Source organism: Sciurus carolinensis, chromosome 18 (genome assembly GCF_902686445.1).
Source record: "Sciurus carolinensis chromosome 18, mSciCar1.2, whole genome shotgun sequence".
NCBI classification, from domain to species: Eukaryota; Metazoa; Chordata; class Mammalia; order Rodentia; family Sciuridae; genus Sciurus; species Sciurus carolinensis.
In genome coordinates this window covers 15,412,866-15,440,453 of record NC_062230.1, presented here as the reverse complement: position 1 = coordinate 15,440,453, position 27,588 = coordinate 15,412,866, and the positions used below count along the sequence as shown (strand labels likewise).

At 47.9% G+C, this 27,588-nt stretch overlaps 2 protein-coding genes across 4 annotated transcripts in view; one reads left to right on the top strand and one right to left on the bottom strand.

The window, feature by feature from the left end:
• The window catches only part of Prkar1b (protein kinase cAMP-dependent type I regulatory subunit beta), a 137,150-nt gene extending 134,215 nt beyond the window's left edge, over positions 1–2,935 (bottom strand). The window contains exons 1-2 of one of the 3 annotated variants that reach the window (XM_047533592.1): positions 2,680–2,935; positions 2,459–2,545 (exon numbers count right to left, since the gene is read on the bottom strand). In XM_047533592.1, the coding sequence (XP_047389548.1) occupies positions 2,459–2,473 (15 nt within the window). In that variant the 5' untranslated portion in view covers positions 2,474–2,545; positions 2,680–2,935. Of the gene's footprint in view, positions 1–2,418; positions 2,438–2,458; positions 2,559–2,679 lie in introns of those variants that run through there. The other 2 variants (XM_047533593.1, XM_047533596.1) reach the window with 2 other exon arrangements.
• Positions 2,936–3,081: 146 nt separating this feature from the next.
• Positions 3,082–27,588, top strand: part of Dnaaf5 (dynein axonemal assembly factor 5) — a 48,465-nt gene continuing 23,958 nt past the window's right edge. The window contains exons 1-6 of the mRNA XM_047533591.1: positions 3,082–3,674; positions 4,771–4,955; positions 11,266–11,390; positions 11,828–11,946; positions 23,545–23,777; positions 26,015–26,227. Coding sequence (XP_047389547.1) covers positions 3,092–3,674; positions 4,771–4,955; positions 11,266–11,390; positions 11,828–11,946; positions 23,545–23,777; positions 26,015–26,227 — 1,458 coding nt within the window. The 5' untranslated portion in view covers positions 3,082–3,091. The remainder of the gene's footprint in view (positions 3,675–4,770; positions 4,956–11,265; positions 11,391–11,827; positions 11,947–23,544; positions 23,778–26,014; positions 26,228–27,588) is intronic.

Here is a 27,588-nt window from a genome sequence, read left to right as displayed (position 1 = left end):
GTCTTATTTTGAGACAGAATTTCACTAAGTTATCCAGGCTGGCCTGAAACTGGTGATCCCCCTGCCTCGGTCTCCCAAGTAGCTGGGTTACAGGTGTGTGCCACAACACCTGGCAAGTTTCCACCTTTTCAATACCTTACAGTGGAGTTTATATTTCAACACATAAAGGCTTGGGGACACTCAAGTCCTATCACACTGTCGTTCAGGCAATGGATGATCTCTCTCTCTGGCTGGTATTATTTTTTGTTCTTAGTTTTCAGAAGTTCATCATGATGTGTCTCAGTGTGGGTCTGTTTGTTATGTTTTGTTTTCTTGGTACCAGGGATTAAACCCAGAGTGCTTAACCACTGAGCAACATTCCCAGTCCTTTTAATTTTTGAGACAGGGTCTCACTAAGTTGGTGAGGCTGGCTTTGAACTTGTGATCCTTCTGCCTCAGCCTCCCGAGCTGCTGGGATTACAGGCGCACACCACCATGCCAACTCAGTGTGGGTTTCTGAAGGGCTTATCCTGAAGCTTACTCAGCTTCTTTAGTCTATGAGTTTATGTCTCAATGAATTCGGGGAGTTTCAGTCATTAATTCTTTTAATACATTTTAACTCGGAGCTCTCTCTCTCTCATCTTGTGATGTTGGTGACAAATTATTCCTATAGACCTGAGACTCTGATTACTTTTTTCTCTATTTTCTGTCACTCAAAATGAGTAAATTCTATTGCTCTATCATCTCTACCCCTGCATCCTTCCAATAACAAACAATATTATTCAAATTCCATTTGGATCTTTTTAAACCTTCTCTTTGCTGATATTTCCTATTTTTTCACTTGCTTCAAAAGACTTGTTGATAAAAGAACTCTATTACTGAACTACACTCATAGCCCTGTAACTGCTTGTTAAGGTGTGTTGTCTGTTTTTTTGATACCAACTATGCCACTGTGCCCAGCTAAGGCATTTTTTATGACAACTTTAAAATCCTTGGCAGATAATTGCAACATCTCATCTGGGCATTCACATTGGCTATCTTTTCACCTTGGTTTTACAGGTTCTTGGTATAAGTGACTTTCACATGTATGGTGGACATTTGGGCTGTTATCTTTGGAGGCTGCTGATTCTATTTAAATCCTCTACCTTTACAGGCAGCAAGTTTGGGTGGAGCATGTAGGTTCAGGCATGCCTGTGTCCTGTTGTCCACTGTAGACGTGCCTTCAGAGCCCTTGCATTGCTCTCCTGTTCTGCTTATCCTCTGGCCCAGGGTGGGAGGGCAGCTCATCAGGCCTCCTGATGCTGCTGGGCCACCTTCTGCTGTGGGAAGGAGCAGAATATTCTTGTTGTAAGTCTCCCTGTGCTGCCAAGAAGGTCTGGAGGTCTCAAGCTCATGGATACTGCCTGTGTGATCTGGGCAACCCACTATACCCTAGTATGAACAAGGGGCTTTGAAGTTGTCACTGACAGCAGATTGTAGAGTGGGTTTGCTGCTCCCCTCTAGGTCTCCACTGGGCATCTCCTTCCTCAGTCTATTGGCCAGATACAGGGGTTTTTCCTTGAAGATATCCTGTCTATGGCTATTAGCCCTTCTGGATGGCACCCAGTCCAGAAACATATACAAGAGAAAAAGGAAACCCAGGGCCCTGGGGCATAATTGTTTCTCCAATCCTGGGCCCTTGGCAGTGTGTATCTTCCCATTTCCAACACTCAAGTCCTTTCCTCATTGGCTGTCAAGTTACTGGCAGGGTGTGTAGTTGCAGTCAGATGGGAGGCCAGAGGAGGGTGATGTTCCTTATTGCTCACCTTGACCACAGCCTTCCAAGGGGCCTCACTGCCATCCTCTGGCCAAGCAACAGGCAGGGCCATGGTAGTTTTTAAAATGCCAACCTGGTTCCCAATGCTCTACCCAGGACATTCCTCAGCCCTGACCATTTTAAGACAAAGGCCTTGCTGACACCCCCTCTTTTCTCCCCACAGGAAGCTTTTCTTCCTTTCCTGGGGAAAGTCAGTCTACCAAGTGTAGCCAACACAACTGACTCCTCATGGTTCTGGAGGCTAAAGTCCCAGATCAGGGTGGTAACAGTGCTGGTTCCTCCTGGCCTCTCTCCTTGGCTTGTTAGCCACTGTGCACATGTTCACAAGGTTGCTCCTTATGTGCCAGTTGATCCCCAATTTCCTTTTCTCATGAGGACAGCAGTCCTACTGGTTCAAGGCCCATCAAAATGACCTCACCTTAATCTGATGACATCTGCCAAGACCTTGTCTCCAAACAAGATCATGTTCTGAAGCAGTGAGGTGAGGACTTTGACATATGAATTTGAAGGACAGGGATCGTCTATGACACCTACCAACGGCCTTTGCCCAAGCAATTTCATCCCTCTCTGGCCACCCCCACCTCATTTCCCCTGGTTACTGTTATTCTTCACACTTCACTTACGATATCACTTCCTCAGGCAGTGTTACATATCTGGACCAACCTTGTTTGCACTCATTCTCCTAGGACCTCTGCAGTCAAATTTATGGATGGGATCTTTCCACCAGGGTCCCGCTCCTCCTGCTGTACCCTAGGTTGGGAACACAGGGAAGGCGGGAATTCCATCTCAGCATTATCAGAGTTCACAGGTGCCTCCGAAGGTGCCTGGCCAACAGATGCCTGTTGGAGGACTTCCCAGAGATATTTACAAAACACAAGGACTACCTGTTAACAGCGTCAACAACCAAAGAGAAGGGTCAACGTGGAAACAAAGTTCAGTCCTTAGAACACTTTCATATCGGGTGCTGTCTTGCAGCCGGTATGCAACTGACTCCCATGCCGAGGAGCCGTGGGCACCCTGGCAGGCGGCGCAGCCGGCATCGCATGAGCAGAGTCCTGGACCGTGGTAGGTAAAGAGCAGGGTCCCCCACGGTCCACGCCGGCGGTTCAGAACCTGCCCAGGCGCGGTTCCTCTAGCCACCCGGTTCCATGCCGGCCCCGCGACCCCGCCTCCTCGCTCTCGCCCCGCCCCACCCCTGACGCCACTCAGGCCTTGCCGGGCGGAAGTTGTGCCGTAATCCGAATCGCGGCCGTCGTAAGAGGGCCGGTTCCCTTGGTGACGGGCAACGCGCGAAAGATGGCGGCGCCGGCGGAGGTGGAGGCGGCCGCTGGGCCAACAGAGGCGGATGAGACGGTGGAGCTGAGCCGCGTGTTGGGACGCCTGCTACCGGGGCTGGAGGCAGACAGCAAGATGGGGCGGCGGCGTGCGCTGGAGGCCCTGCAGCGCGCGCTGGAGGAGGTGGTGCCGCCCGGGGCCGACCCTACCGCTTTCCAGGGCCCTTGGGCGCGCCTGCTGCTACCGCGCCTGCTGCGCCTCCTGGCCGACCCGGCCGAGGGTTGCCGCGCGCTAGCAGTGCACCTGCTGGACCTGGGTCTGCGCCGCGCCGCGCGGCCCTGCGACGCCCTGCCGCGCTTGCTGCCTGCGCTTGCCGCGCGCCTGGCCCGACCGGAACCCGCGCGGCCACCGCCAGAGCCCTGCGAGGAATTGCGCCTGGCGCTCGTGCAGCTACTCGGCCTGGCTGTGCGCCTAGGCGGCGCCGCGCTCGCTCCCCACCTGGACGACGCTGTGCGCGCGCTGCGGAGCGCACTGCTTGACCCCTTCTCCGCGGTGCGCCGTGAAAGCTGCGAGTGCGCCTCCGCCCTGGCGCGTGCCACGCCGGGTGAGTTGTCGCATCCTCTGCCCCTCCGACCCAGACCCACACTAATCGACCCGTTCCCCTTATCGCCGCAGACGGACGCCCTTCCCGCTGGGCGAGCTTCTGTGACCCCTGACCCCTCTTCGCGACCCCTGCCCTTCGAACATCTGACTCAGACCTAAGCTCTGTGACCCCTATACCCTGTGTCTTAAGACTCCAGCGACCCCTGCCTCCTCCCTCTAACCCCCAGTGCGCTCCACGAACCCAGTCCCTCACAGCTAAAGACACATGCCCCCTGACCCACGTGGGGTGATGAATCCTTGCGACTCAGACCCAGGCCGTGACTCCAGTCCCTCTTGGCCGTACTCCCTGATTCACACCCCATGAACCCGCATCATGATCCTTGCCCCCTCCCCATGAACCAGATCCCTAATTGAAACCAGATGAGCTGGTACCCCCACAACCCCATACTCACTCTGGGTGAACCCTCCAACCTCAAACCCCACACCCATGCCTGGTGAGTTCCCTTGTGGCCCCTTGTCCAGGTCTACCAGCATGGTTCTCATCCCAGACCCCCACATCTGCAACTGATGCCCATATTCTAAGCCTGGCTTGGGTGGTATTGATGGCTGCCTCTCTAACAGTGACCTTCTGGTGGAGATTACCAGTCATACCTGGAGAAACACTGCTCAGCCTATCCACTTTGTCTCCGTTTTTCTACTACCAATCCACTTGCTCTGGTTTGGGCTGTTGGGCTCCTAAGTGGAGGTTGCTGCTCCTCTCCTGATTCCCTTTAGTCCACTCTCCACCAATCTTCCAGCTCAGATCTAATCAGGGCCTTCCCTTGAGTCAGGTTGGGGTTTGGAAAGAGAGAACTTTTAAGCTGTAAGTGTGTTAACAGGAGGGATCAGCCAGATTTAAGAGACAGAAGACTTCCAGGAACTGGAGGGATGGGGTGAGGCCAGTAGGGCCATGTGGCATGCATGATCCTTACGTCAGATTTTGGGTTTAGGTTGAGTGGGAGGAGGAAGGTGTTTGGTGTCTGATGTGCTAGTGGTCCACAGTGAATGAGTGCGGCATGCTGGGCAAGTTCTAGTGACAGATGCCTCCCACCCTACAGAACACTTTCACATGCAGTCGGAGTCCCTGATTGGCCCCCTGATGCAGACCATCTCCCATCAGCACTGGAAGGTCCGGGTGGCTGTCATTGAAGCTACAGGCACGGTGATCCAGTTTGGTAACGGGAAGTCTGTAGACGACGTGCTTTCTCACTTTGCTCAGCGGCTCTTTGATGATGTCCCTCAGGTAAGGAATTTCTCTGTGAGACAGTCTATTTCCTCTAGCATGCTGACCTGCTAGTTTTGACTAGCTCACTTGATTTTTACTTTTTAAGGTGTCATATGCACCAAGTGTCCTTCGTCATTTGCAGGATGGTCCTATTTCATATCCTGAGGAACTGGGGGGAGCCAAGTTGTTTTAACATGTTAATATGTTATTCATCATTCTAGAAGATGTGGGAAGGAATTATTTTTTGCAATTATTGCCTCTTTGAAAGAAAAATCTAAACCATGTGTGCTCAGTTAGCAGAATCATCTTTTATGTGCTGGTCCACCAAGGAAATTTCACTGAAAAGCCACGGTGGTTGGAGGGCCTGGTCTGGGAGGAGAGGGTGTAGTCAGAAGTGTGGGGACAATTCATGCTATTGGGGATTAGGACCCAGTGGGAGGCAAGGAGGCAGGAGCCTGACAGGTGGAGATCAGAGCACTGGATTTACTGCAGGCAACATCTGGTTCACAAGCACGTTGGACCTGAGGCCACCATGACTTGTAGAAATTTCACAAGCTGCAGAGCAAAGGATGGCTAAGGGTTTTTCTGTACCACAAAGAAGAAATGGCCAAGGAGTGCATGTTCTGGTCAGGTGGGACAGAAGGAGCAGTGATCATGGTCCTCCAGAGTGTCTAGAAGCATCCATGCCTTGGTGTCCTCAGCCACTGAGTGAGAAACTGTATCCAGGTGGCAAGTCCTTACTCTTAGGATGAAAGTGTTTGCCAGTGTGCATTAGCACAATCCAACCCCTCCCATGTGTTGTTCACACACCACCTCAGCTAATCCTCACAGGAATCCTGCATGTCATATGTTGTCATATTCAAAAGGAGGTCTCCCCAGGCACCATCTTGCCCCCATTATAGCACAAAGTGATTCTGTTTATTTTGTTTATTTTATTTTATTTATGTTATTTGTCGAGACAGGGTCTTACTAAGTTGCCCAGGGTGGCCTTGAACTTGTGATCCTCTTGCCTCAGCCTCCCAAGACACTGGGTTTACAGGCATGTGACGCCATGTCCAGCTTTGATTTTTAAACAGCTTTATTGAGTTATAATTCACACACCAAACAGTTCATATATTTAAAGGATTCAGTGCATTTTGGTGTGTTACATTATCAATTGTAATTTTGTAAAACATGTACTAGTACGTTTGTTAGTTTAAATTGTACTCACAGTGTTATTCCAGGATCACCTCTAAGTTTTTCATCATTCCAAACAGAAACTCTGTCATAACTAAGCAGTAACCCTCGCATATCCACCTCCACGGAGATCATGTCAACTTCTTGTCTTTCTTTTTTTTCTCATATTTTTTATTGATGCATTGTAGTTATACATAATGATGGAATTTGTTACATAGCCATACATGTGCACACAATATAACGGTATAATTTGGCCAACTATATAATCCTTCTGACTTTATGAATCTGCCTGCTTTATGAATTTCTTTACAAGTGGAATCATACAATATGTGATCTTCAGTGTCTGTCTTCTGTTTGCATGGTGTTTGTACTGTTCGTCCATACTATAGAGTATGTCAAGGCTCCATTCCTTTGATATTTGGAGCGTGTGTTGGGGCTTCATTTCTTTTTCAAGGCTGAGTAGCATTTCAATGTGAAGATGGACCACATTATTATCTTTGTCTGTTGATGACAATTGGGTTGTTTCCACCATTGGGCTATTTTGAGCTATGCTGTTATGAAATGTGCACAAGTATTTAAGTTCCTGCTTTCACTTGTTTTGGATAATACCCAGGAGTGGAATTTCTGAGACACAGGATGACCCCATGACCCCATGGTTAGGTTTCTCAGGATCTCCAAAGTTTCCCACAGCAGCTGTGCTGTTGTTCATTTCCACAGTGCATGAGGGTTCCACTTTCTCCACATTCTCACCAATGTTTATTTTTATTTTATTATTATTATTGCCATCCTAGTGGGTGTGTGATTTACATTTCCCTAATGGTTAGTATGTTAAGCATCTTTTCATGTGCTTATCTTCAGGTTTTTTACTTAACATAAATTCACCTTTCCCCCTGCAATATTCCTAGGAATTTGCACACTATATCCTTCAACTCTTATGACATAAGGTACAAGTTTTTGCTCAGTTAACCTGTGTGCATAAGCAGACTGAATGAGCCAAGGGCCTGGTCCAGTTTTGTGGAAAAAAGGAAAGGAAAGGGGCTGTGGAAGCCAGGAGTGCTGTTTCCTTCTGCTTCCATCCTGAAGAGCAGGGGAACTAGAGGAAGGGATTGTGTTGGCTCCAGTTTAGGGCTATGGCTGGAAGGCGAGTCTCAGCAGGATGAGGGTTTCCTGGAGGAAAATGGCATGGAGGTGGTCACTGGGGTCCACCAGTAGGGCAGAGTTGGTTTAATGCAGTATCTGCTTGGCCTCCACTCTGGGCTTTATTCTAGGCTGCCCCGTCCAGGTGCAGCGTGGCTACCAGTGGGAGCTATATGCAGAGACAGGAGTCCTCTGCCTTCTTCCTCCAGGAACCTTAGCTTGTCCCATTAGTCTTGTTGAGCCAGCTGAGGCTGAATCTAATGGTGTACACCAACTGGGGTCCACACATGGCAGATCGGAAGAAGACAGGGTAAGGGTGCTGGGTCAGCACATCAATAATCCAAGACCTGGGCTGCACAGCACAGTCTCAGTGAAAACAGCATCTGCTCTCACCTCCTTAAGTTTGTGGTAGAACATAGCCAGCAGCGAACATTTCTGTGTGTTACAGGTGAAGTCATTCCTCAAAATAGTGGAATAATTATGTATTGGAGCTCTCTGTAAATAAAACACCTGTATCAATAACTATCTGTTAATTCTTTACCTTCATAGCTATTTATAAACAGTGTAACTATGTATCCATGACTGTCTGTAAATTCTAGATCTGTCCAGAACTCTCTGTAAATAGTACAACTGTGTCATTAGCTTCTATAAATAGGAAGAACTATGGACAGCTATCTACAAATCATGTAACCATGTGTCAGTAGCTATGCATATGTTACTTACTTTGTAATAGCTGTCTTTAAAATGGCTGCCATTACATTCTTTTGATCCAAGACATGGGTGTTAAGCTTGCCCGACTCTGGTATCATAGAGGGCTTGCCTTTATGCAGGTGGAAATAGGGTATCCCCCTGTGATGGAGTTAATGTAGCCCTGCCCTGCAGGTTGCTGGGTGACGTGGGCCAGATAATGAAGATGTCACCAGTTGATTACTGTCCTGCTAGAGTCTTGAAAGGCAGCAGTGTGTTTTCTTTGGTGATAGGCTCTTCCAAAACTTCAGTCCACAATTCTTCTTTGGATTTAATATCTCCTAAAATGTGCTCCCCAATATTAGTCTATTTATTTTCTTATTTCTTCCTGATAGGATTTAATTTGCTCCTTACAATGTCCAGGCTGGTTGCTGTGGTATTCTGAATGTCACTTTCTGATCACCTGCCAGCTTACACACTCACTGGTCTGGGGTCTGCTGGTGGGGATGCCTGTGGAGTTCTTTCCAGAGACGTGTGAAGTCCAGTGCTGCCTTCTGACTCATATGTCAGATCTGTGTCCCTTGTCCTTGAGCTTACTTTGAGCAACTTGCTCAACAACCAGGGCTGCATTGGAACACCCATACTCTGTGCAGAAGGTCCCAGTTCCCCCTGCCTTCCAGAAAACTTTCCAGCAACTGCTGACCTACAACCTGCTGGCTGAACTTTCAGTCACTGAACCACATCGTGAGGGCCTGGAAATAACTTTAATCTGTGGCTTCAGTGAAGAGGTCTCTGTCTCGTCCCTGAGGAAGCAGCTCAGATAGCATGCTGGTGAAGTGGTGGAGCAGGGCCAGAATGTGGGTGTCTGGCTCCCTGAGTCTTTCCCCTGGAGCTCTGTTCTCTTGGGATCCCAAGGACAGTGAGAAAGTGAGAATAGGGTATTCGCGTAACTAGCTTCCAGCTCAGGTCACTAGGTAGCATATGAACCCAGTGAAGTGACTGGGACCTGTGATTTTAAGTTGCCCTCGTGCTGGTGACTGGGTAGGGCTGCTCCCTGCAGGGAGGTCCTTTTTGTCACCAAATGGTTGTCAGACATCTGCTCTTGTTCTACCTCAGGTGTTTGAGCTGGCAAGATGACCTTGAGGGAACTATAACCATTACAAGACAGGCTGGGGCACTTTGGTTACTTTTCAAAGACTAGTGAGTGTTGAGTTATCTTGTGTGGCCTGTGTGGAGACTGACTGTTTCCAATATATGTGGCTTGTGAAAGCTCTAGGGGGTGTGGCCAGAGAACATGACCTTGTGTCTGTCCTTCCTGCCACCAGCAGGGGCAGCACAGCTGACAGTTGGTTAGCAGGAAGAATAGAGTGGGGTGGTAGCAGTTGTGTTCACTGTCCACAAAGGAACCACACTGATGACCACACTCCCTTCCTGACCCTTCCTGCCCTTCCTGTGGGGGGTTGGGTATACTCTGTGCCCATTTGATTGTAATGATGGTATCAAGTGTGACATTCTCCAGCCCAGTGACCCTGTGACCCACAAACCTGACCTGTGACCAAGTAACTCTCAATCAATTCATTTTGTCTTGTGCCAGCTAGACTGTGTAGGCTTCTTAGGCTAACCAGAGGCTGATGGGAAAGAGAAGCCCCAGACCCACTCTCTTCACGGCCCTGGTTCATGAGAGATGATGCATGAGGTCTCCTTTCTACAGAAGAAGCCCAGTCTGTGGGAGACCCAGACACCAGAACTGGGCAGGTGATCATTAAAGAGCTCTTGAGAGTGCTCAGACCCTGCAAGTGTGCCTGTCCCCTCTGCAGGACCTCCTGTTCTTTTGTGTGGGCACTGAGTAGGGTGCAGTTTGGTTTCTCAGGGCAGACCCTATGACTTATCGTTTTTTTTCTATTGGCAGCATGTGGCATTCACTGAGCCTTAAGTTTGTCCCTTATCTCAAGTAGTTTCACAATACACATGACCATAAGTTGGCACCTTCCAGCTCTATTAAACTCGGAGTCACCCTTATTCATCAGCAACAGCCCTCATGGTGTCAAGTGTGAGGGGTGAGGGAGGAGGGCTCCATGATGGAGCTGCTAGTTGCTGTCATGTGCATTTCTAGATGGTTGGGAGATTGTCTTTTTTTCTCAAATCTTTGTGTCATTTTTGGTTAATAATTTTGTCATGTTAGTTAACAGTAATAATAATAATATTAATTTTTAAATTGTTAAGACTCACAAAAACCTGCAGAGGTGGTAGAGTTCCCATGTGCCCTTCCTGACTTCCCAGGGCTGTGCCCACCTGGCCACCTACTCTGTGCCCCACAAGTAGGGGAGGGAATGAGGGCTGCTGAGCCCTGCTGTGTGTCAGGTGCCAGGTGCTCCCCTCTCCCTAATGTGTTTAGTTCTTGCTGGGACTGAGTGACAACCTGTTCTTTCTCATTTCTCCCCAGATGAAAATGAGGTTCAGAGAGCTCAGGGCACTGGCCCCAGGTCCCAGACCAGCAACTGCAGGGCCTGGGCATGACCCATCTGTGTGCCTTGCTGCAGCCAGGGCTGAGCAGCACCCCTAGTGCAAATGCACAAGCATCAGACACTGTTGAGGCCCACAGCCACTTTTCCCTGTGCACTGCTGAGTGTCACTGCTGATGGCTCACATCCAGGTGGAGCCATGTCAGCCTGAATGTCTGGGCGAACATCCCTTCCTGCTGCCCACAGCCCAAGCCGGTGACTGACTGGCACCATGGTTGGCCCCTATCTTGGAGTAGGATGACTCTGAAAGCATCCGAGTCCAGAGCTGAGCCACCTCTGTGCCTGGCCCTTTCCCAGCCTCAGCTACTTCCCTCTCCCAATAAATTATGGTGCCATGGCCTGGCAGCTGGTAGCTGTCTTCTTCTCCTGTGGTAGGTAAACCAGGGCAGGCCTGTGTGTGACCTCAGAGAGCCAGCAGCAACCCTGGGGGGCACTAGTGGCTTCCCCAGCAGTCCCTCGGGCTGGGGAGCCAGAGGTTTCTATGTGTGGTGGTTGACCACAGCCTGTGTAAACTCCCAGGGCAAGACAGCGCCCAGCCAGGCCCAAGAGCCCCATGCAGGAGGCTCTGCAGACATGACTGGGTGAGGGTACTACAGATCAGGCCAGACAGCCCAGGACACACACAGCAACAGGACTCAGCAGCACTTCCTCTCAGCTGCTGAAGGAGGCACCTGGCCCAGGACACAGAGCATGCCTTTGTTTCAGGGGTAGCAGGGGACATCCAGGAGGCAGGACTCAGCTTTCACAGCAGTTAACTCTTGGCATTTTTTCACCCAGAGTGAAGCCTCTTTTTTCTTTGCATGTAGGTCCGGCAGGCAGTGACCTCTGTGGTAGGGGGCTGGCTCCTGAACCTGCGGGACCGCTACTCTTTTTTCCACAAGCTCATCCCTTTGTTGCTGAGTAGCTTCAATGACGAGATACCTGAAATCAGGTGAGTGTGCCTGCTAAGCAAAACAGGCTGGAGTCTGCCCCTGGGGTGGTGTGTCTTCCTGTAGTAGCAGGAATCTCCTTTGCTTCTGGGTTTTCCAGAATTGTCTTGTACAACAATGGTTGTTTCTCTTCACTTCAGAATCTCCTGTTTTTAGAGACCTGCTCTGTCCCCTTGTTTGATATCATGAGCTCCTGAGGTATACAGATGGGCTCTGTGGTTTTTGCACAGCCATTATTGCATCTTTTATATTATGTTTGGGCCATGGATAGAAATCTGTCACCTCTTGGTACCATTAATACACAGTCAGAAGTCCATCAGGACCTTGGGGAGAGGGGAGCCTTCCTACCCTTGCCCACTGTGTCCACTGATCTGACCCCGTTCAGCAAGCTCCTCCATAGGACTACACCCTGACTCGTGCACTTTTTGCTGTGCCACAGGCAGTTGGCCACCAGCCTCTGGGAGAAAATCGGTCTGCAATGGCAAGAGGAGAATGAGGCGGATCTGAAGGACAAGCTAGACTTTGCCTTGGCACCCCCACCCCACTACCCGCTACAAGGTGAGCACAGCCATGTAGATGAGCAGAATGCAGAGAAGGCTGTGAGGACGGCCAAGCAGGAAGGAGCCCCAAGTTCCTGGAGCACAGCTGAGGCAACATGTGCTCTACCCAAGGCCCCAGGTAGGGTGCTTCCTCCTAGCAGGTGTCAGCTGCCATTGCAGCTGAGCCACTGTCACCCCAAGCCCTGGGCAGGCAGCAGACCTCTGTGCCCTGCAGCCCCTCATGTGCCTCTGTGTTAGCTTCTTCCTCTCCTGGATCAGTTTATGGTAAAGAGGCTCCTGACCTCCCGTAGGTGTCCAGATGTGCCACTGTTGTATTCATCTCACACCCCTTGGGCCAGGCCAGACAGAACCCAAAGGACTCTGGGTCACCAACAGCTCTACTAGTGCCAGTGGAAGTTTGGAAATAGGCACAGGGGAGCTTTGGCCATCTACCAAGAGAAGAGCTGCATACATCCGTCACAAATAGGATAAGGAACCAGTCTCTGGCGAATGCCTGGAATCCCAGCTGCTCAGGGACTAAGACCTCAGGCAGTGGTACTGTATGTTGGACAACCAGCCCAGACACCTTAGCAAGACCCTGTCTCAAAATAAAAAGGGTTAGGGTTGTAGCTCAGTGATAAAGCACCCCATGTTCAATTGCCAGTATCATTAAAACAAGAGCAAACACAGAAACATTTGGATGAGCTCTTAATCTTCCCGTGCAACTCCCATACCTGGTGCAGGCCACTGTTGGAGCCTCCTTGTCTTGTCCCGTCACCCCCTGAGCACATGTTGGTGCCCTGCTAGTTTGCTGTCATCAGGTTCCACCACTCTTCTGCCTCTTGACTTGTCCACCTTAGGCTTTTTCTGCTTCAGAATCCCCTTTACTCTCATGCAGGGTGTCTTTTAAAATGGAGTAAAATCCACACTGACAAGCACAAACAGCAGGTAGAAATTCAACTGAAATTAAGCAGATCTCAGCGAGAGGTTGTCTCTCCCAGGCCACCCTCCTGCCCTGTCAGGGTGCACAAGGAATACTCCAGGTGTGAGCACAGTGGTGGAGGCGGCTTCATGCACTTCTGCTGGGTGTGCTGCTGAGTTTGGGACCACGGAGGTCCTGTTCCTCTGCAGCCTGTGAATTCAATAGCATCTCTCCCTCTGATGAGCACCACTCCACTCTGGCAGCTTCACCCCACACTGTGAAGTTGGTAAAGAGGAGGCACTCATATTTTGGAATAAATTACAAATACTAGTTGGCAGCAAGGTTTATTCTAATTAGTGAAAGTTTGAGAACAAATCATCTTTCTAAAATGTAGAATTTTGATGTAAAGTTTGCTTATGTGGCCAAGCATGGTGGTGCATGCCTTAATTCCAGTGGCTTGGGAAGCTGAGATAGGAGGATTACAAGTTCAAGGCCAGCTTCAGCAAGTTAGCAAGGTCCTAGGCAACTGAGACCCAGTCTCAAATAAAAAATAAAAAGGGCTGGAGATGTGCTCGGTGGTAAAGCACCCCTGGGTTCGATCCCTAAGTACAGAAAAAAAAAAAAAATGCTTGTGCATTTACTTTTAAATGAGCCTGTGCACCAAGATAGCGGTAGGATTCTGAAGGGTTTGTTTCCCAAATTTTTTGGTACTTTTTGCCTTCAGCTACCTATGTTTCTTGTGCACTTTTGGGACTGAAAGCCCTATACCTCAGGGTTGTTTTGGACAGTCTCAGCTGAATTCTGATCAGCAATGGGGTGATGGATCTCTGTGGATGATCATGCCCACTGATTTCATGTAGAGGCTGAGATATGTGTCAAGTCATCCTTCACTGGCTCCCAGAGTTCACCCACACAGTCCACAGAAAGCCAGCAGCAGGTGTCAGTGAGCCACTGGGCTGGCCTCATGGGGTGTGGAGGCTTCTGTCTTTGTAGTTGGCATCTGGACATCCTTAACAGATCACAATGCAGAGAGGAAAGAAGGCATGGGAGACGGTGGCCGTTCTAGGAAGGTACAACCCTTGGAATGTGGTGAACAAGGAGGGAGGTGTGCGCAAACATACAGGTTCAACACACTATACCTGTGCATGCACACAGGCTCTGCCCTTACAGCATCCTGCGTGCAGGTCCTTGGGAAAGTCTCCATCTCCTGTCCTATCTTGGGGACTTCTGGTACTTCCTCATTAGAATGAGGCAAAGGACGTGGGGATGTTTCTGGCTAGTGTTACAGATGTCTAGTTGTTATGCAGTCTGAGGCTTGCAGAGGGCAGTTATGTTCAGGATTTTTCTGTCAACTAGAGCAGAATAAATTTAGAATTGAATTACAGTAAAGTTAGCATCATAAGCACTAGATTTCATTAGATGTTGGCATTTTTCCCCTACTTTTCTTCATTGTATAGGTTTGAGTTCTAAATATAATTTTTCAGAATTTTTTTTAGTATATCAAATGTCAGGTCACGTCAGCCTCTTGCTTGAACCCTCACATCAGCCTTTGTCTTGTGCTTACAGTCCTTCCCTGCTGTTCCTCCAAGCCCCATGCCCAGCCCACCACCTGCCACCCCAGGTTCTGTGACATCTCTTCCTCAGGTGCCACACTATAGCTGTTTTTCAGCTGTGACTTAGTTCACATCCCTGAAACACACCCTTCTGCACGGCAGGTCTGTGTGTTTTGACAAACGCTGCCTCTGCCACCAAGAGGGGGATGACGTCATCACCCACATGTCCCGGGTACCCAGGCAACCGTCAACAGTTTCTCTTCCAGAAGTTTCCCAGGTGGTGTGGGGATGAAATTAATCGCCAGTCTGTAGCCCATGCCAGCTCATTCCACTCCACTCCATGGGGGCATGTTCGGTCCGTAGGTGGACAACAATTGTGTCCTGTTGCTAGCTGAGGGACATTTGAGTCATTTCTGGTGCTGAATGATTACAAATAAAGCAGATGTAGACATTTGCATTGGGTTTACATGGGGGTGTTTTCTTCCCCCTGGATAACCACTAAGGAGTGGGTAACTGACTGGCTGATAACTGTGTGTTTAGCTGCATAAGAAACTGGCCACCATTTTGTCACATTATCTCTGCCAGTTTTACCTTCCCAGCAGCTCAGCAATCTCCAGTTGCTCTGAGCTCTGCCAGTGTTTCACGTCCTTGAGGCATGGTGGTTTTGTCATTGCCATGCCTATTGGTGCAGAGCAGCTGGGATTTACCTTTCCCTGACATGTGATGTTAGATCTTCCATGCTTATTTCATATGCTTGTCCATATGTCTTCTTTCATTTTCCATTCAGACCTTTTGCTCAGGTATTGATCTGGGGTTTCTGGTTTTCTGTGGAGCTTTGAAATTCTTACATTTTAGATGGATCTGTGTGTTGCGGTGTCTTCTCTGGGTGGACAACCTTTGAACTCCCATCCAAGTCCCTGTCTCAGATCCTCACCCCCAGAGGGCCTGTGAGCCTCCATCATGGCCTCACTTCCTTCCTGTGCCCTGTGCCTTGACAAACTCACACTGCTGCTTAGCTGACTTGTGTTTCCATCACCTCCCACCTCAGCAGTGCTCTTGTCTCCTGCTGCATCCTAGTACCTGGGACAGGTGAGCTTTGTAGAGTGACTCAGATGAGTTCCTCCTGCAAGAGCAGATAGCCTGGCTGTTGACTTGCAGCAGGAGAGTGTGATATATGGCATATGGTGGTGAATCAGTGCACAGCTATGCACTGCTCAGATGTGATGACTGGCAGACAGGCAGCCTGGGATCTGGAGGGGTTTGATCAGCTTGTCTTGCCCCTTTCCTAAGAGGGAAGAAACATAACCTCCACCACAGTTTGCTGCCAACTTTCCCAACACCTGGGCACAGGAAGGGCGTCATTCATTGTCTTCAGGTCTGTCCATCTGAGTGAGCACCTTCTCCACAGAAGCACAGTCCGTGCTTGACCTTGTCTGCCCATCTGCACACAACCTTAGTGGGGCATTGGTGACAGCAGGGTCTGGAGGCCTTTCTCCTCTGGAATTATCTTCCTGTTGGGATTGTCTACCTCACCAGGCTTAAGTGCTGAGGGAGCATCTTCAGAAGGGTGAATGGCAACCAGTCCCATTAACACAGAAGAATGGAGTTGATTTGTTTTGTTTTGTTTTGTTTTTGAACTTTTTACAGAAATAAGTGAAACTTTTTTGAATAAATATGGTAATGCAGAGTGCTCTGCACAGTACCCTCCTGTGCTCTGGAGTTCTGCCTGAGCACTCTTACCTGCTATACTTCCACATGTGTTTCATCTGAGTATTTGGAAAGATGGGGGACTTGAATGGAAGTTGTCAGAAGCATCACATTGTGTGACCAAGAGGAGAGAGAGAGACAGAAGAACTGGTTTGTGTTGTGTGAAACAACTTTGGTTTGGGGAAGAAGGAATTTCCTAATCAGGAAAGGAGGCCCCCTTTAAGGGACAGTGATGCCTCACTTAACATCAAACATGTCCACTCCCTGCCTACAAGGAACAGAGGCCTGGGAGTTGAGTGGCTTGTGTGTTGAGTGCTGCCACTGTGCCTCACTTGCCCATTGACCTTGTCCTTGGCATGGAGAGGTCTCTGTCAAGATCAGCTTCTGGTAATTTCTTAGATTCCCTTTTTATGTAGCTATTTATCATATTTTAAGATGGGGTCTTACTGTATTGCCCAGGCCTCAAACTCCAGAATCTCCTGCCTCAGCCCTCCAAGGGGCTGGGATTAGAGGTGTGTGCCACCATGCCCAACTGACACCTCTGCTTTAGGAACATCTAACGCTTTGCTCAGAGCCCCAGTGAACTTCCTGTGTATCTGTGATAGTTTTTACATAACGATGGAGGGCAGACCCACTATCAGACATGGATAAACAAGTTATGAAACTGGTGAAATGTTCTTCTGCCTGCAGTTGGATTACACTTACTCTAGTTGTGCAGAAAATAAGTTGAAGGAGTTAATGTTCCAGTACTCCTAACCCAGCTCCATCAGGACGTTCTACCAATCATCCCCTGATTTGAGAGGTGGGCAGGGTATGCTTAAAACACAGCAGGCTGGAAGGGCCTGAGCCTTGTCCCAAGACCAGGTTTGCTCCGGGGTTTGCCCAAAGCTTCTGTCACCCTGGCCCATGCAGTTCCAGGCAAGTCTCCAACTCTTGGATACAGCTGGGTCTGTGCAAAGCATATTTGGGGTGCTCTGTACCAGCTCATGGGCACCCACACAGCTCCATAACAGAACTGCAACCCAGCTTATCAGAACCTGGTTAGTAGTAGCAGTGGAAGTATAGGTGGGCATGTCACCTGCACAAGGGAGAAGAGTAAAGGTCTGTAGGGTGCCAGCACTGCACTGCCCTCAAGCAATGGAAGCCAGCGCTCTGTGAAGGGCTCAGACACCCCTTGGGACCTCTTGCCCTCAGAGCCCTCCTTGTCATCAACCTGAGGTTATTGTGCTTTCTCTTGGTAAATACAAAGTATTTCACCCACATGACAGTTCTACATTCAATAACATGTTCCACCATTGCCTGTAGGACATACCAGAAGAACGTTCGTCAGAATCAGTTGTTGCTTCTCAGTGGCCATGTTGGTCTGAACTGTGTTTTTGTTTGCTTGGTATCAGGGATTGAACCCAGGGGTGCTTAACCACTGAGTCACATCCCTTTTTACTTTTTATTTTGAGACAGGGTCTTGCTAAGTTGTTTAGGACCTCACTAAGTTGCTGTGTCTAGTTTTAAACTTGCAATCCTCCTACCTCAGCCTTCTAAGTTGTAAGTTGCTGGGATTCCAGCTGTGTACCACACACCTGGCAAGTCATTTTTATTTTAATTAATTTTTTGAAAGCATTGCAGCCATACTTCCTGGAAAGAGGAGAAGTGGGGGGGATGAATGAGGGTTGCTGCCATCTGATCCAGAGTAGTGAGCAGCACCATGTGTCCCCACAGCCAGCTAGAAATGCTCATTTGGAGCTAGTTCTGATGTTCAAAAGCTGTGCTGTCACTAAGTACCCTCTGGTCTTGCCACACTGTCCTGCCAGCCCACACCCATGCAGTGGAGGGAGATCTGATGCTCAGACTCTCAACACCTCCTGCATCCCTCCAAACTTTGAACTTTGACCCAACCTCTGGCTTCCACGGTTCTGAACCCTCCTCCAGGTGGGCATTTCCTTCTCTGTGGAACACTGGGCTCTTTGGCACTTCCTCACTTTTTCCACTATATTTTGGCAAAGTTCGACATTTGTCCATTGCCATTAGGTCAGATTGTTTCAATTATGAAAATAAGTTGGCTTTGCAGATATTTGCATCACATCTCTTTTGTTTATGGTCAAGTAAGCTTGTTAATTGAGTTGTCAGTTGTGTTCTGCAAGAGTTGAGCCAATGCAACCTCGTCTTCTCTGTTGTAGGCGCTGTCCACTTACATTGTCTTTTCACACTTTTTGCTCACTAAAGTGCTGCAATTATGTTTTCAAGAAAAGATTAATAGATAATTGCTGCGCTTTCTGGGCACCTGACCCGGCAGTTCTGGACTCTGGACTTGAGTTAATGATTGTTCAGGCCTCAGGGCACTTCCTCTGTGTTTGCATTTGCTGCCTGGGCTGTATGATAGAGAGGCAGAAGCTGACCTCAAATTCTGTTTCATAAATCCACAAATAATCAAATCTGGGAAGGAATTTGGATGTAGAAAAATTGGAGCCTTCATGCATCACTGGTAGAGGGCAAGTGGTGGGGCCACTTTGGAGCACAGTTGCCACTTCTCAGCACATCAAACACACACACACACACTCTCTTCCACCCCAGGTAACACTCAACAGGAATGAACACTTATGTCCCCTTGAGACTTGCTGGTGAACGTTCATGCCGCATTCTTCAGAAGAGCCCCAAAGTGGAAACACCCATGTGCCAGCCAGCACATGAGTGGATAAACAAGCTGCATCCAGCCAGTGAGTGAGATGTCACTCAGGAAAAAAGAGGAAGAGTGCATAACACACGCAGCAGTGTGGATGAATCCCCCGCATCATACTAAGTAAAAGAAGCTTATTTATGAAGAATTCATAGAAAAGACAAAACCAACAGACACAGGATGCAGATCCCTGGCCCCAGGACTGGCATGGGAACTGGCATTGACTACAGATGGGATTTCTTAGATGGCAGGACTGGGGTAGTGACTTCACAGCTATGGACATTTACCTCTGCTCAACACTCATGCTAAAGATGAGAGGAGTCTAAGACATAAGTGATGTCCAGGAAAGCTGTACTAGGAAGCTCACCTAAAGGATCAGTTTTAACCATCTGCTTATACACTCAGTAAGTGTATATTGAGGACCACCCTCCACCCCTACTGGAGGGAGCCGAACCCCGTCTGACCACCATACTGCAGGAGGCAGGGTTGAACTCCTGTTGCATTCTGGGCTAAAGCTGCACCACATGGACTGTGAGCTGTAGGCAGTGTGGGCAGGGCCTTGGAGCTGGCATTGTGGCCAGCTCACTGGGACCTAATGGGAGCCACTGCTGCCCAAGGGTGCAGGTGCAGGTGAGGCCATCATTGGGAGAGGAGCAGGTTGATGGCAGGCTGCCAGAGGACAGGAATCTGAATGGAGTCTGGAGATGAGGGAGCTCTTGAAAGGAGACCAGAGCTGCCTGTACCTGTGCCAGGGCTGTGGCTCTGTATGTATCTTTGCTTGACCACTTGACATTTGTTTTTATTTTTTGATTTTCCATGATTCACAGTACAAAATAAGATTATTTGTGCCTTAAATTCTATTCATTTTGTTTATATGTTCATATGGAAACCACTTTGAGATATGGAGAAAGAGAAAGAAGGTTTAATTCTGCCAGCCTGGTAATTTTAGAAATTACTACTTTGGAAACTTAGGTACCATATCAAATGAGCAGTTGAATTTAACCCAGAGTCATGTGCCTCTCTTGGTTTCTGAGCACAGTCTTGAACATGTTGGATAAACATGCTAGATTAATAAAGATAATACACATATACATTGATCCAGAATGTCTACTGGGATTAGGAGCAGTCCTATAACTGTGCCCACCCATGTGTGCAAAGGTGTGTGTAAGACAGTGCATCGGCTTATGGTAGCAGGGATGCAGGTTGATAAATGGATGTACATATACATACAGGTTTGCTCTGTGTACTAGTGGGAAAATTTTAGTACCCTGGGTGATAAGCACAGCCGTGTGCTCTCATCTTTGGGGGGGAGTACAAGGGGTTGGTGTGTGGTTCTGCCCACAGACCATTCTCAGGGCTGTGCTGGAAGTGAGGGGCAGGTATTGTTTCCAGGGAGGGAACCAGGAATTGGGCAGGGCAGGCTGAGATGTAGCGTCTTCATTTTCTTGGAATTGCTTGAATTATTTCTGGTTTTGTATTACTTCTTTAGGAAAGAAAAGCAAAACCCCATTTTTATAGAGCGGTGCTGCTTATGGGGAATAGGCTTGGTATAGGATCCATTTGGGAATGCTAAAACATATCCCTGTTGATCCAATAATTCCATTTTTAGCATTTATCCAAATTTAAGCAATCAGATGTATAAAAAGATTTACACACAGATGTTCCTCATAGTGTTAATTAGAAGAAAGTTAGGAACTATTGGGGCCTTGTCCTGATACCCTTCTCTCTATCACTGTTAAAATCAGTCTGCAAACTGCAGCTGCCTGGAGTGGTGCCAACCAGCAGAGCCCTCTGCATCACCAAAGTGTTCTGCTTCTGTGCTATGCTATGCAGCAGTCCCTGGCCATGTGGCTGTCAAATACTTCAGACAGGGACATGCGACTGAAGACCAGAGTTGTTTATGTAGATACGTGTAATAGCTGAAGTTTGAATAGCCACGTGTGGCAAAGCTGCTGTGTTGGAAGTCTCCGTGCTAGAGTCCAGAGTGTGTGGCCTGCACTTTTCTGTAAAAAGCAGTTCTGTTTCACAGGCCTGGACATCACAGGCCTACTGTTGTGATGTCCAAGCAACTCAGATGGTAGTGATTGAGTAGACAAGGCTGGGTTCCAATAAAACTTTATTTATAAACAGCAGCCAGGTATGGCTCATGAGCCACAGTCTACTGACACCTGGTCCAAAAGAATATTATGTCTTCTATATTAAGTGCAGAAAATGAGGCTTTGGAACCACGTACATAGCACGGCCCAGCAATTGAAAATACTGTGCAGGCCCAAACTTCCAGTGGTCAGCAGACCCTTCCCAACTGCCCCAGCTGAGCATTTCTCTTATTTCCGCAGACTTCACCAGTGTCAGCAGGAGGACAGTATACTTGTGCTTTGGTTCTTTGTTTTAAAAATATATATGACAAACTCATTTAAACAGCCAACACAATTTGAATCATTTTGAACTAATTCTCCAATGTGGTATAAAAATAGAAAAATAAAGTTAAAAGTGGGCTTATTTACGGTCCAAATTGTTCTTTTTTTAAATATGCTTTAAATTCTGACATGTCATGGTTTCATTTCTATCTTCAGAATTTAAAAAAAATATATTGTTAGTTGTAGATGGGCACAATACCTTTATTTTATTATTTATTTTTGTGTGGTGCTGAGGATCGAACCCAGTACCTCATACGTGCTAGGCAAGCGCTCTACCATCGAGCCACAACCCTGGCCCTGGTTTGAATTTTTAAGGTCAAAGTCTGTTCATCACTGTTCTCAAAGGCTGTTTTGGTAGAAATCAACAATTTTTTTTTTTCTAAAATTTTTTTTGGTTCTTTGGAGATGCAAAGAACCAAAAACAGTAAAACTTTGTAAATGAATAACAAAGCTGGAAGACTAATGCTACCTGGCTCCAAGACTTGTTATGAAACTACAGAAAACCAGACAGTGTGGTTTTGGCAAAAGATAGGTCAGTGAAACAGAATAGAGCATCCAGAAACAGACATAGTAGACAACAGTTTTTGACAAAAGTCAAAGCAATTTGGTGGAGAAAGGATGGTCTCCCAACAAAGGTGTTGTTGTGATTGGGTTGTCCACATGCCAAAAAGTAAACCTGGGTTCACACCTCGTATGATATACAAAAAGCAACCCAAGCCAGGTGCGGTGGCACTCACCTGTAATCCCAGCAGCTCAGGAGGCTGAGGCACAAGGATTGCAAGTTCAATGCCAGCAACTTAGAGAGACCCTAAAAAACTTAGCAAGACCCTGTCTCAAAATAAAAAGGTCTAGGGATATGACTTAGTGGTAAAGCACTCTGGATTCAATCCCTAGTACCAGAAAACAGCAACCCAAGATACATCATGTGCCTAAATGTAAAATCTAAACCTAAGAACTTCTAGGATAAAGCCTTGATATGACTTTGGGTCTGCAAGCTTTCCTAGACACATCATCAAAAGCACACTCCATAAAAGAATAGGTGATAAATTTAACCTCATCAAAATAAAAACTTTTGTTTTTTCAAAGACTTTGTTAAGAGAATGAAAAGACAAGTCAAAGACTGAGAAAACTGTTGCAAATTATATGTGTAAGGACTTGTATCCCAAACACTGAACTCTCAAAATACAACAGAAAAGAAAACAATCCAACTTACTTAAATGGGCTAAAAAGATTTGAAGAGACACATCACCAAGGAAGATAACAGAAAACAACCTGCTCACAGCTGTTGTCATCAGGGAGGTGCAAGTCAGACCTGGATCAAGTCAGACCGGAAGGACCACCACAGCTTCCTGGGCCAGCTAACATCAGGCCAGGGAGCAACCGAGCCTTAGCCCACTGATGGCAGAGTATAGAGTGAGTGGCACAGCTACTTTAGGGAACAGTCAGGTGGAACTAGGCACAGTGGCACACACCTGTAATCCCAACTGCTCAGGAGGCCGAGGCAGGAGGATCAAGAGTTCAAAGTCAGGCTCGGCAACTTAGCAAGGCCCTAAGCAACTCAGTAGTGAGACCCTGTCTCTAAATAAAAAATAAAAAAGGACTGGGGATGTGGCTCTGTGGTTAAGCACCCCTGGGTTCAATTCCTGGTATCTCAAAAAACTAAAAAGAGAAAATAGTCACATGGTTTCTTCAGACATTGACACATACCTGCCGTGTGAGCCATCCATTCCACAACTGGATGTTTACCAGGGAAAAGAAGCAGCACGTGTCCGCCCAAGGACCTGCCCACTCATGTTCATAGCATTCAAACCGGAAACGACTGTGCTCATGAGCAGATGGCCAGTGGATAAACTGGCACATCCGAATCATCAGTACTTCTCATCAGTACATGGGAAAGGATGCATACTGTCCCGTGGCTGAATCTTAAAATGATTATGCAGTGTGAAAGAAGCCAGACCAAAAAAAGAACATGTACGCTATCCAGTTCTAGTTACATAAAAATGTTAGGAAATGCAGTCTGGTCTGTAGTGTTGGGGAGGTCAGTGCTGCTGGGGGAGGAACAGCCACTGCAGAGCAGCATTGGATACAGGGAGGTTGGTGTGGTTCTGCAGTCGTGTCCCTTTAAGGACACTTCAACCATATGTAGTTTCTCATGCATCACTTATGCTTCAACACAGCCATAAACAATACTTCAAGATATATTCTGACTCTGGTCTCATTTTATCTTGAGAGGCATTCTAATTTTTAAGATCTCAGGACTTCAGGTGCCCAGAATAAGGTGTGCATAAGTTGCTCACCACACAAGTTGCTGCCTTCTACTCATAAGTCTCATCTTTTCCATCCCCAGAGAGCCGCCCTGGGCTGGGTTGTCGGGAGCTGGTCTTCAGGAACCTCTCCAAGGTCCTTCCTGCCATCTGTCGTGACATCACTGACTGGGTGGTGGGGACCAGGGTGAAGTCTGCACAGCTTCTGCCAGTACTGCTGCTGCATGCAGAGGACCACACCACCCAGCACTTGGAAATCATCCTCAGAACCCTGCAGCTGGCCTGTGCTGATGAGGAGAAGGCCGTGGTCAGCAGTGTGAGTGGCCTGTTTCCATTCGTATTTATGAGTGATGAGTCGCAGCCTGTTGGGGTGTGCAGGGCTAGGTTACAAGCAGGTAATTGTGTGGTTGCTGCCACAGTTAGGATTCAAAGCATTCCTGCTGGGCACAGTGGTGCACACCTGTAATCCCAGTGGCTTGGGAGGTGAGGCAGGAGGATCTCGAGTTCAAAACCAGCAACATTGAGGCACTAAGCAACTCGGTGAGACCCTGTCTCTAAATAAAATACTAAACAGGACTGGGGATGTGGCTCAGTGGTTAATCTCCAGTACCAAAAACAATCCTATCTCTGGGTCCTCCTGCCCCATGACCTCTGACCTATAGCACCTGGAGGTGGTAGCATGCTCAGGTGAGGCTGGTGTGCTCCTCATTAAGCACACTCAGGCACTCAGGTCTGTGGTGGTGCAGAACCACCTCAAAGACCAGGCTGTCAATAGAGATGCCACCTGCCCCAGAATTCCAGCTTCCTTGACTTGGGCCCTATCCAGCCCTATAGGGACAACAGAGACAGACAGCCTGGGCAGAAGCTCAGTGCCTCAGACTCTGAGTGTTTAGTGTTCTGGTTCCCTTCCACCATGTGACTGGCAGCTGGCACCACCACGCACAGTGCGGAGAGTCAGGGAGCTTTGTATCTGTCCACTCCCTCTTACCACGACCATTGTTGGCACCAGCCAGCCAGAGCCTGAGCTGACACATGGTCACTATGGTCACTACCTCAGGGACTTCACACCTATCACACAAGGACACTTCATGGCCCTAATGCTTTCATTTGTGGCTTTAGGACAAAGTATCCTTCTCATGTTAATTTGTAATTTCATTGAAACCTTGCTGATTGGTTTTGTTTTGAATGGTATAAGTCACTGTGCTGATTTAAAGTAAATGTTACAGGTTCCACATTTTAAAAATGAGCCATTTAGCTGGGCGTGGTAGTGCATGCCTATAATACTTGTAGCTTGGGAGACTGAGGCAGGAGGATCGTGAGTTCAAAGCCAGCCGTGGCAACTTAGTAAGGCCCTTAATGACTAAGGAAGACTCCGTCTCTAAATAAATATTTAAAATAAAAAAAAAAAGGGCTGGGGATGTGCTCAGTGGTTAAGCACCCCTGGGTTCAATCCTCAACACCAAAAGAACTAAGCCATTTAAAGCCTACTTTCGGGGCTGGGGATGTAGCTCAGTTAGTAGAGTGCATGCCTCTCAAGCACAAGGCCCTGGGTTCAATCCCAAAATAAATAAATAAAGCCTACTTTCGTGCCATATGTCTGTCTCTCTGTATATATTTATACACACACACACACACACACACATACATACATATCACTGAACCATATCCCAGCCCTTTTTTATTTGAGACAGGGTCTCATTAAGTTACTTAAGTCCTCACTAAGTTTCTAAGGCTGACCTTGAACTTGCAATCCTCTTGTCTTAGCCTCCTGAACCACTGGGATTACAGGTGTGTGCCACTGTGCCCAGCTCACATCATGTGTTTTTACTTTTCAAAACCTACTATCAGTTTTAAATTGTATTTAGTCTTCTTTTACAAAATATAGCCTTAGGTTTGGGGCATCATTTAAAGGTTTATCACTGCAAGCTCTATGCAGTTCTTGTCTCTATACAGCTTGTAAGCTTCTACTACCCCACAGAAAAAGTGACTATTGTATCTCTGTCTAATCTTACATAGGGTGAGAAGAGCAAGGATGAGGGGCACCTGGTGAGCATTCTAAACCGTGTGTGCTCCAGGCCCTTCACCCGTGCCCCAGGGCCACCCAGCACAACCGGCCTCCTCCTGCCACTTCCACCTGCCTTCTGGCAGCCCTCACCTGGTCTCCATCTCTGTATTATGTCACCTTGAGAGTGTCTTATGAAAGGAATCAGCATGTGGACTTTGGGATTAGCTTTCTTTACACATAACACCTAGAGATCAGCCCAGTTGCCTTCCCCCTACCAAATAAAATCTGGGCTGAGGAGGTGCTGTGTACGTTGAGCCAATTAGCAATTAGAAGTTCAGGTCACTGGTATCAGATGAGGGGCTTGCAGTGTAGGGAGAAATTCCATACCCCTGGGTGTGACCAAGTGTTGCAAACCCCAGGTGTGCCCAGGTGTTGCAAACCCCCAGATGTGGCCAGGTGTTTCAAATCCCAGGTGTATTCCAGTGTTCCAGACCCCATTGTGGCCAGGTGTTCCACACCCCCTCACTGTCTTCCATGTCCACACACAGTGCATGAGGTCCGCAGAACTGATCGGGACATTCGTCAGCCCGGAAGTGTTTCTGAAGCTGATCCTGTCGATGCTGAAGAAGGCACCTTCCTCTGCCAGCCTCTTGGTCCTTTCTTCAGTCATTCGAGGCTGCCCATGTGACGCCCTCCAGCCACACCTCAAGGTCATCGCCACAGAGCTAACCCAGGCACACGTTTGCCAGGCATCTGAAAACGTAAGATGGTGCAGTGGAGGGGCAGGCAAGCAGAGCACTTCCTGGCGTGGGGGATAGGCGGTGTCCCACCATGGCTATCTTAGCGTAACTATAGATGGTGCTTGTTAGCAGGCAGCATCACTTCTGTACCAGTACTATTGACCCTAGCCACAGACAGCCATTTAAATTAGTTAAAATTAAACCAAGATTTCCTTTTCTTCGTTGCGCTAGCCATGTATCAAGTGCCCAGGAACCATCTTGTTGGATAGCACAGGATAGACATTGCCAAGGAGAGTCTGTCAGACCATCCTGCTATGGGTGGTCACAGACCAAAGAGTGTCAAAGGTTAGTGGCACAGCTCTGCAAAAATCTTGGGCCTTCCTCCAAAAGAAGGAGACACATCTGTCACATTGTGCTTGGAACAAGCAGTGCATCCTTAGTGATCAACAAGCACTTGTTCTTTATCAATGCCTCTTGGCATTTGGATAAAGGCATGGTGTAACTGGCCAAGGACTTGCAGGCAGACAGCTTGTCTTAAATTGAGCAGTGATGCCTCTCATCTGAGGCTGAGACAGTCTAGGTGGGTTGGCTTAATCGCTTGTTTTAATTTGTCATTCTCTCTGCTGAAAGCAAAATAATGGCTATTTTATTTGGATGTGTTAGACTTGACCCTGTCCATTCGTGCATCCTTCTTTCTCCCTAGACCCTCCTATCACGAGACTGGGCTCTACCTTCATGGTAGCTGTCCCACACAGGTCTGGGCATGCCCCAGAGGCAGCACGTACTCTGGCTTGATGTTTTTCAGCAGCTGGGCCAGAGGGAGACCACTGGCTGGGATCAGTTAGTCCCTGGTCCTCTGTCCAGGTGCTTTCTCTGTTAAGTCATTTTTATAATCTACTTTCAGAAACCCGTAAGCCATTTCTGAAATGAGAAAAAGAGGAAAGCAGAGCAGAGGTGGGGAAGGAATGAGGCCTGGCTGCCATTGGTGGGGTTTCGGCTGCATTTCAGCTCTCCCCCAAACCCATTCTTAACACAACATTCCATCTGTGTAAGTTCTGCAGTTTTATTTCTGAATAGTTCTGAGAAGATTTTGGTTCCTGTATACAGATTTGTAGGCCAGGAGCATTCTTTTTCTAGAGGAATATAACTTGAAAATGTATACAGGTGCTTAAATGTTTACAATCTTTTTTTTTTTTTTTTTTTTTTCTGGTGCTTGGGATCGAACCCAGGGCCTTGTGCTTGCAAGGCAAGCACTCTACCAACTGAGCTATCTCCCCAGCCCCAAATGTTTACAATCTTAATGACAAAAAAAGTAATCATTTCATTTTTCAGTGCTAGTTACAAAGAACTTGAGCTTCATGGGCCATCATGTATTTTTGGCT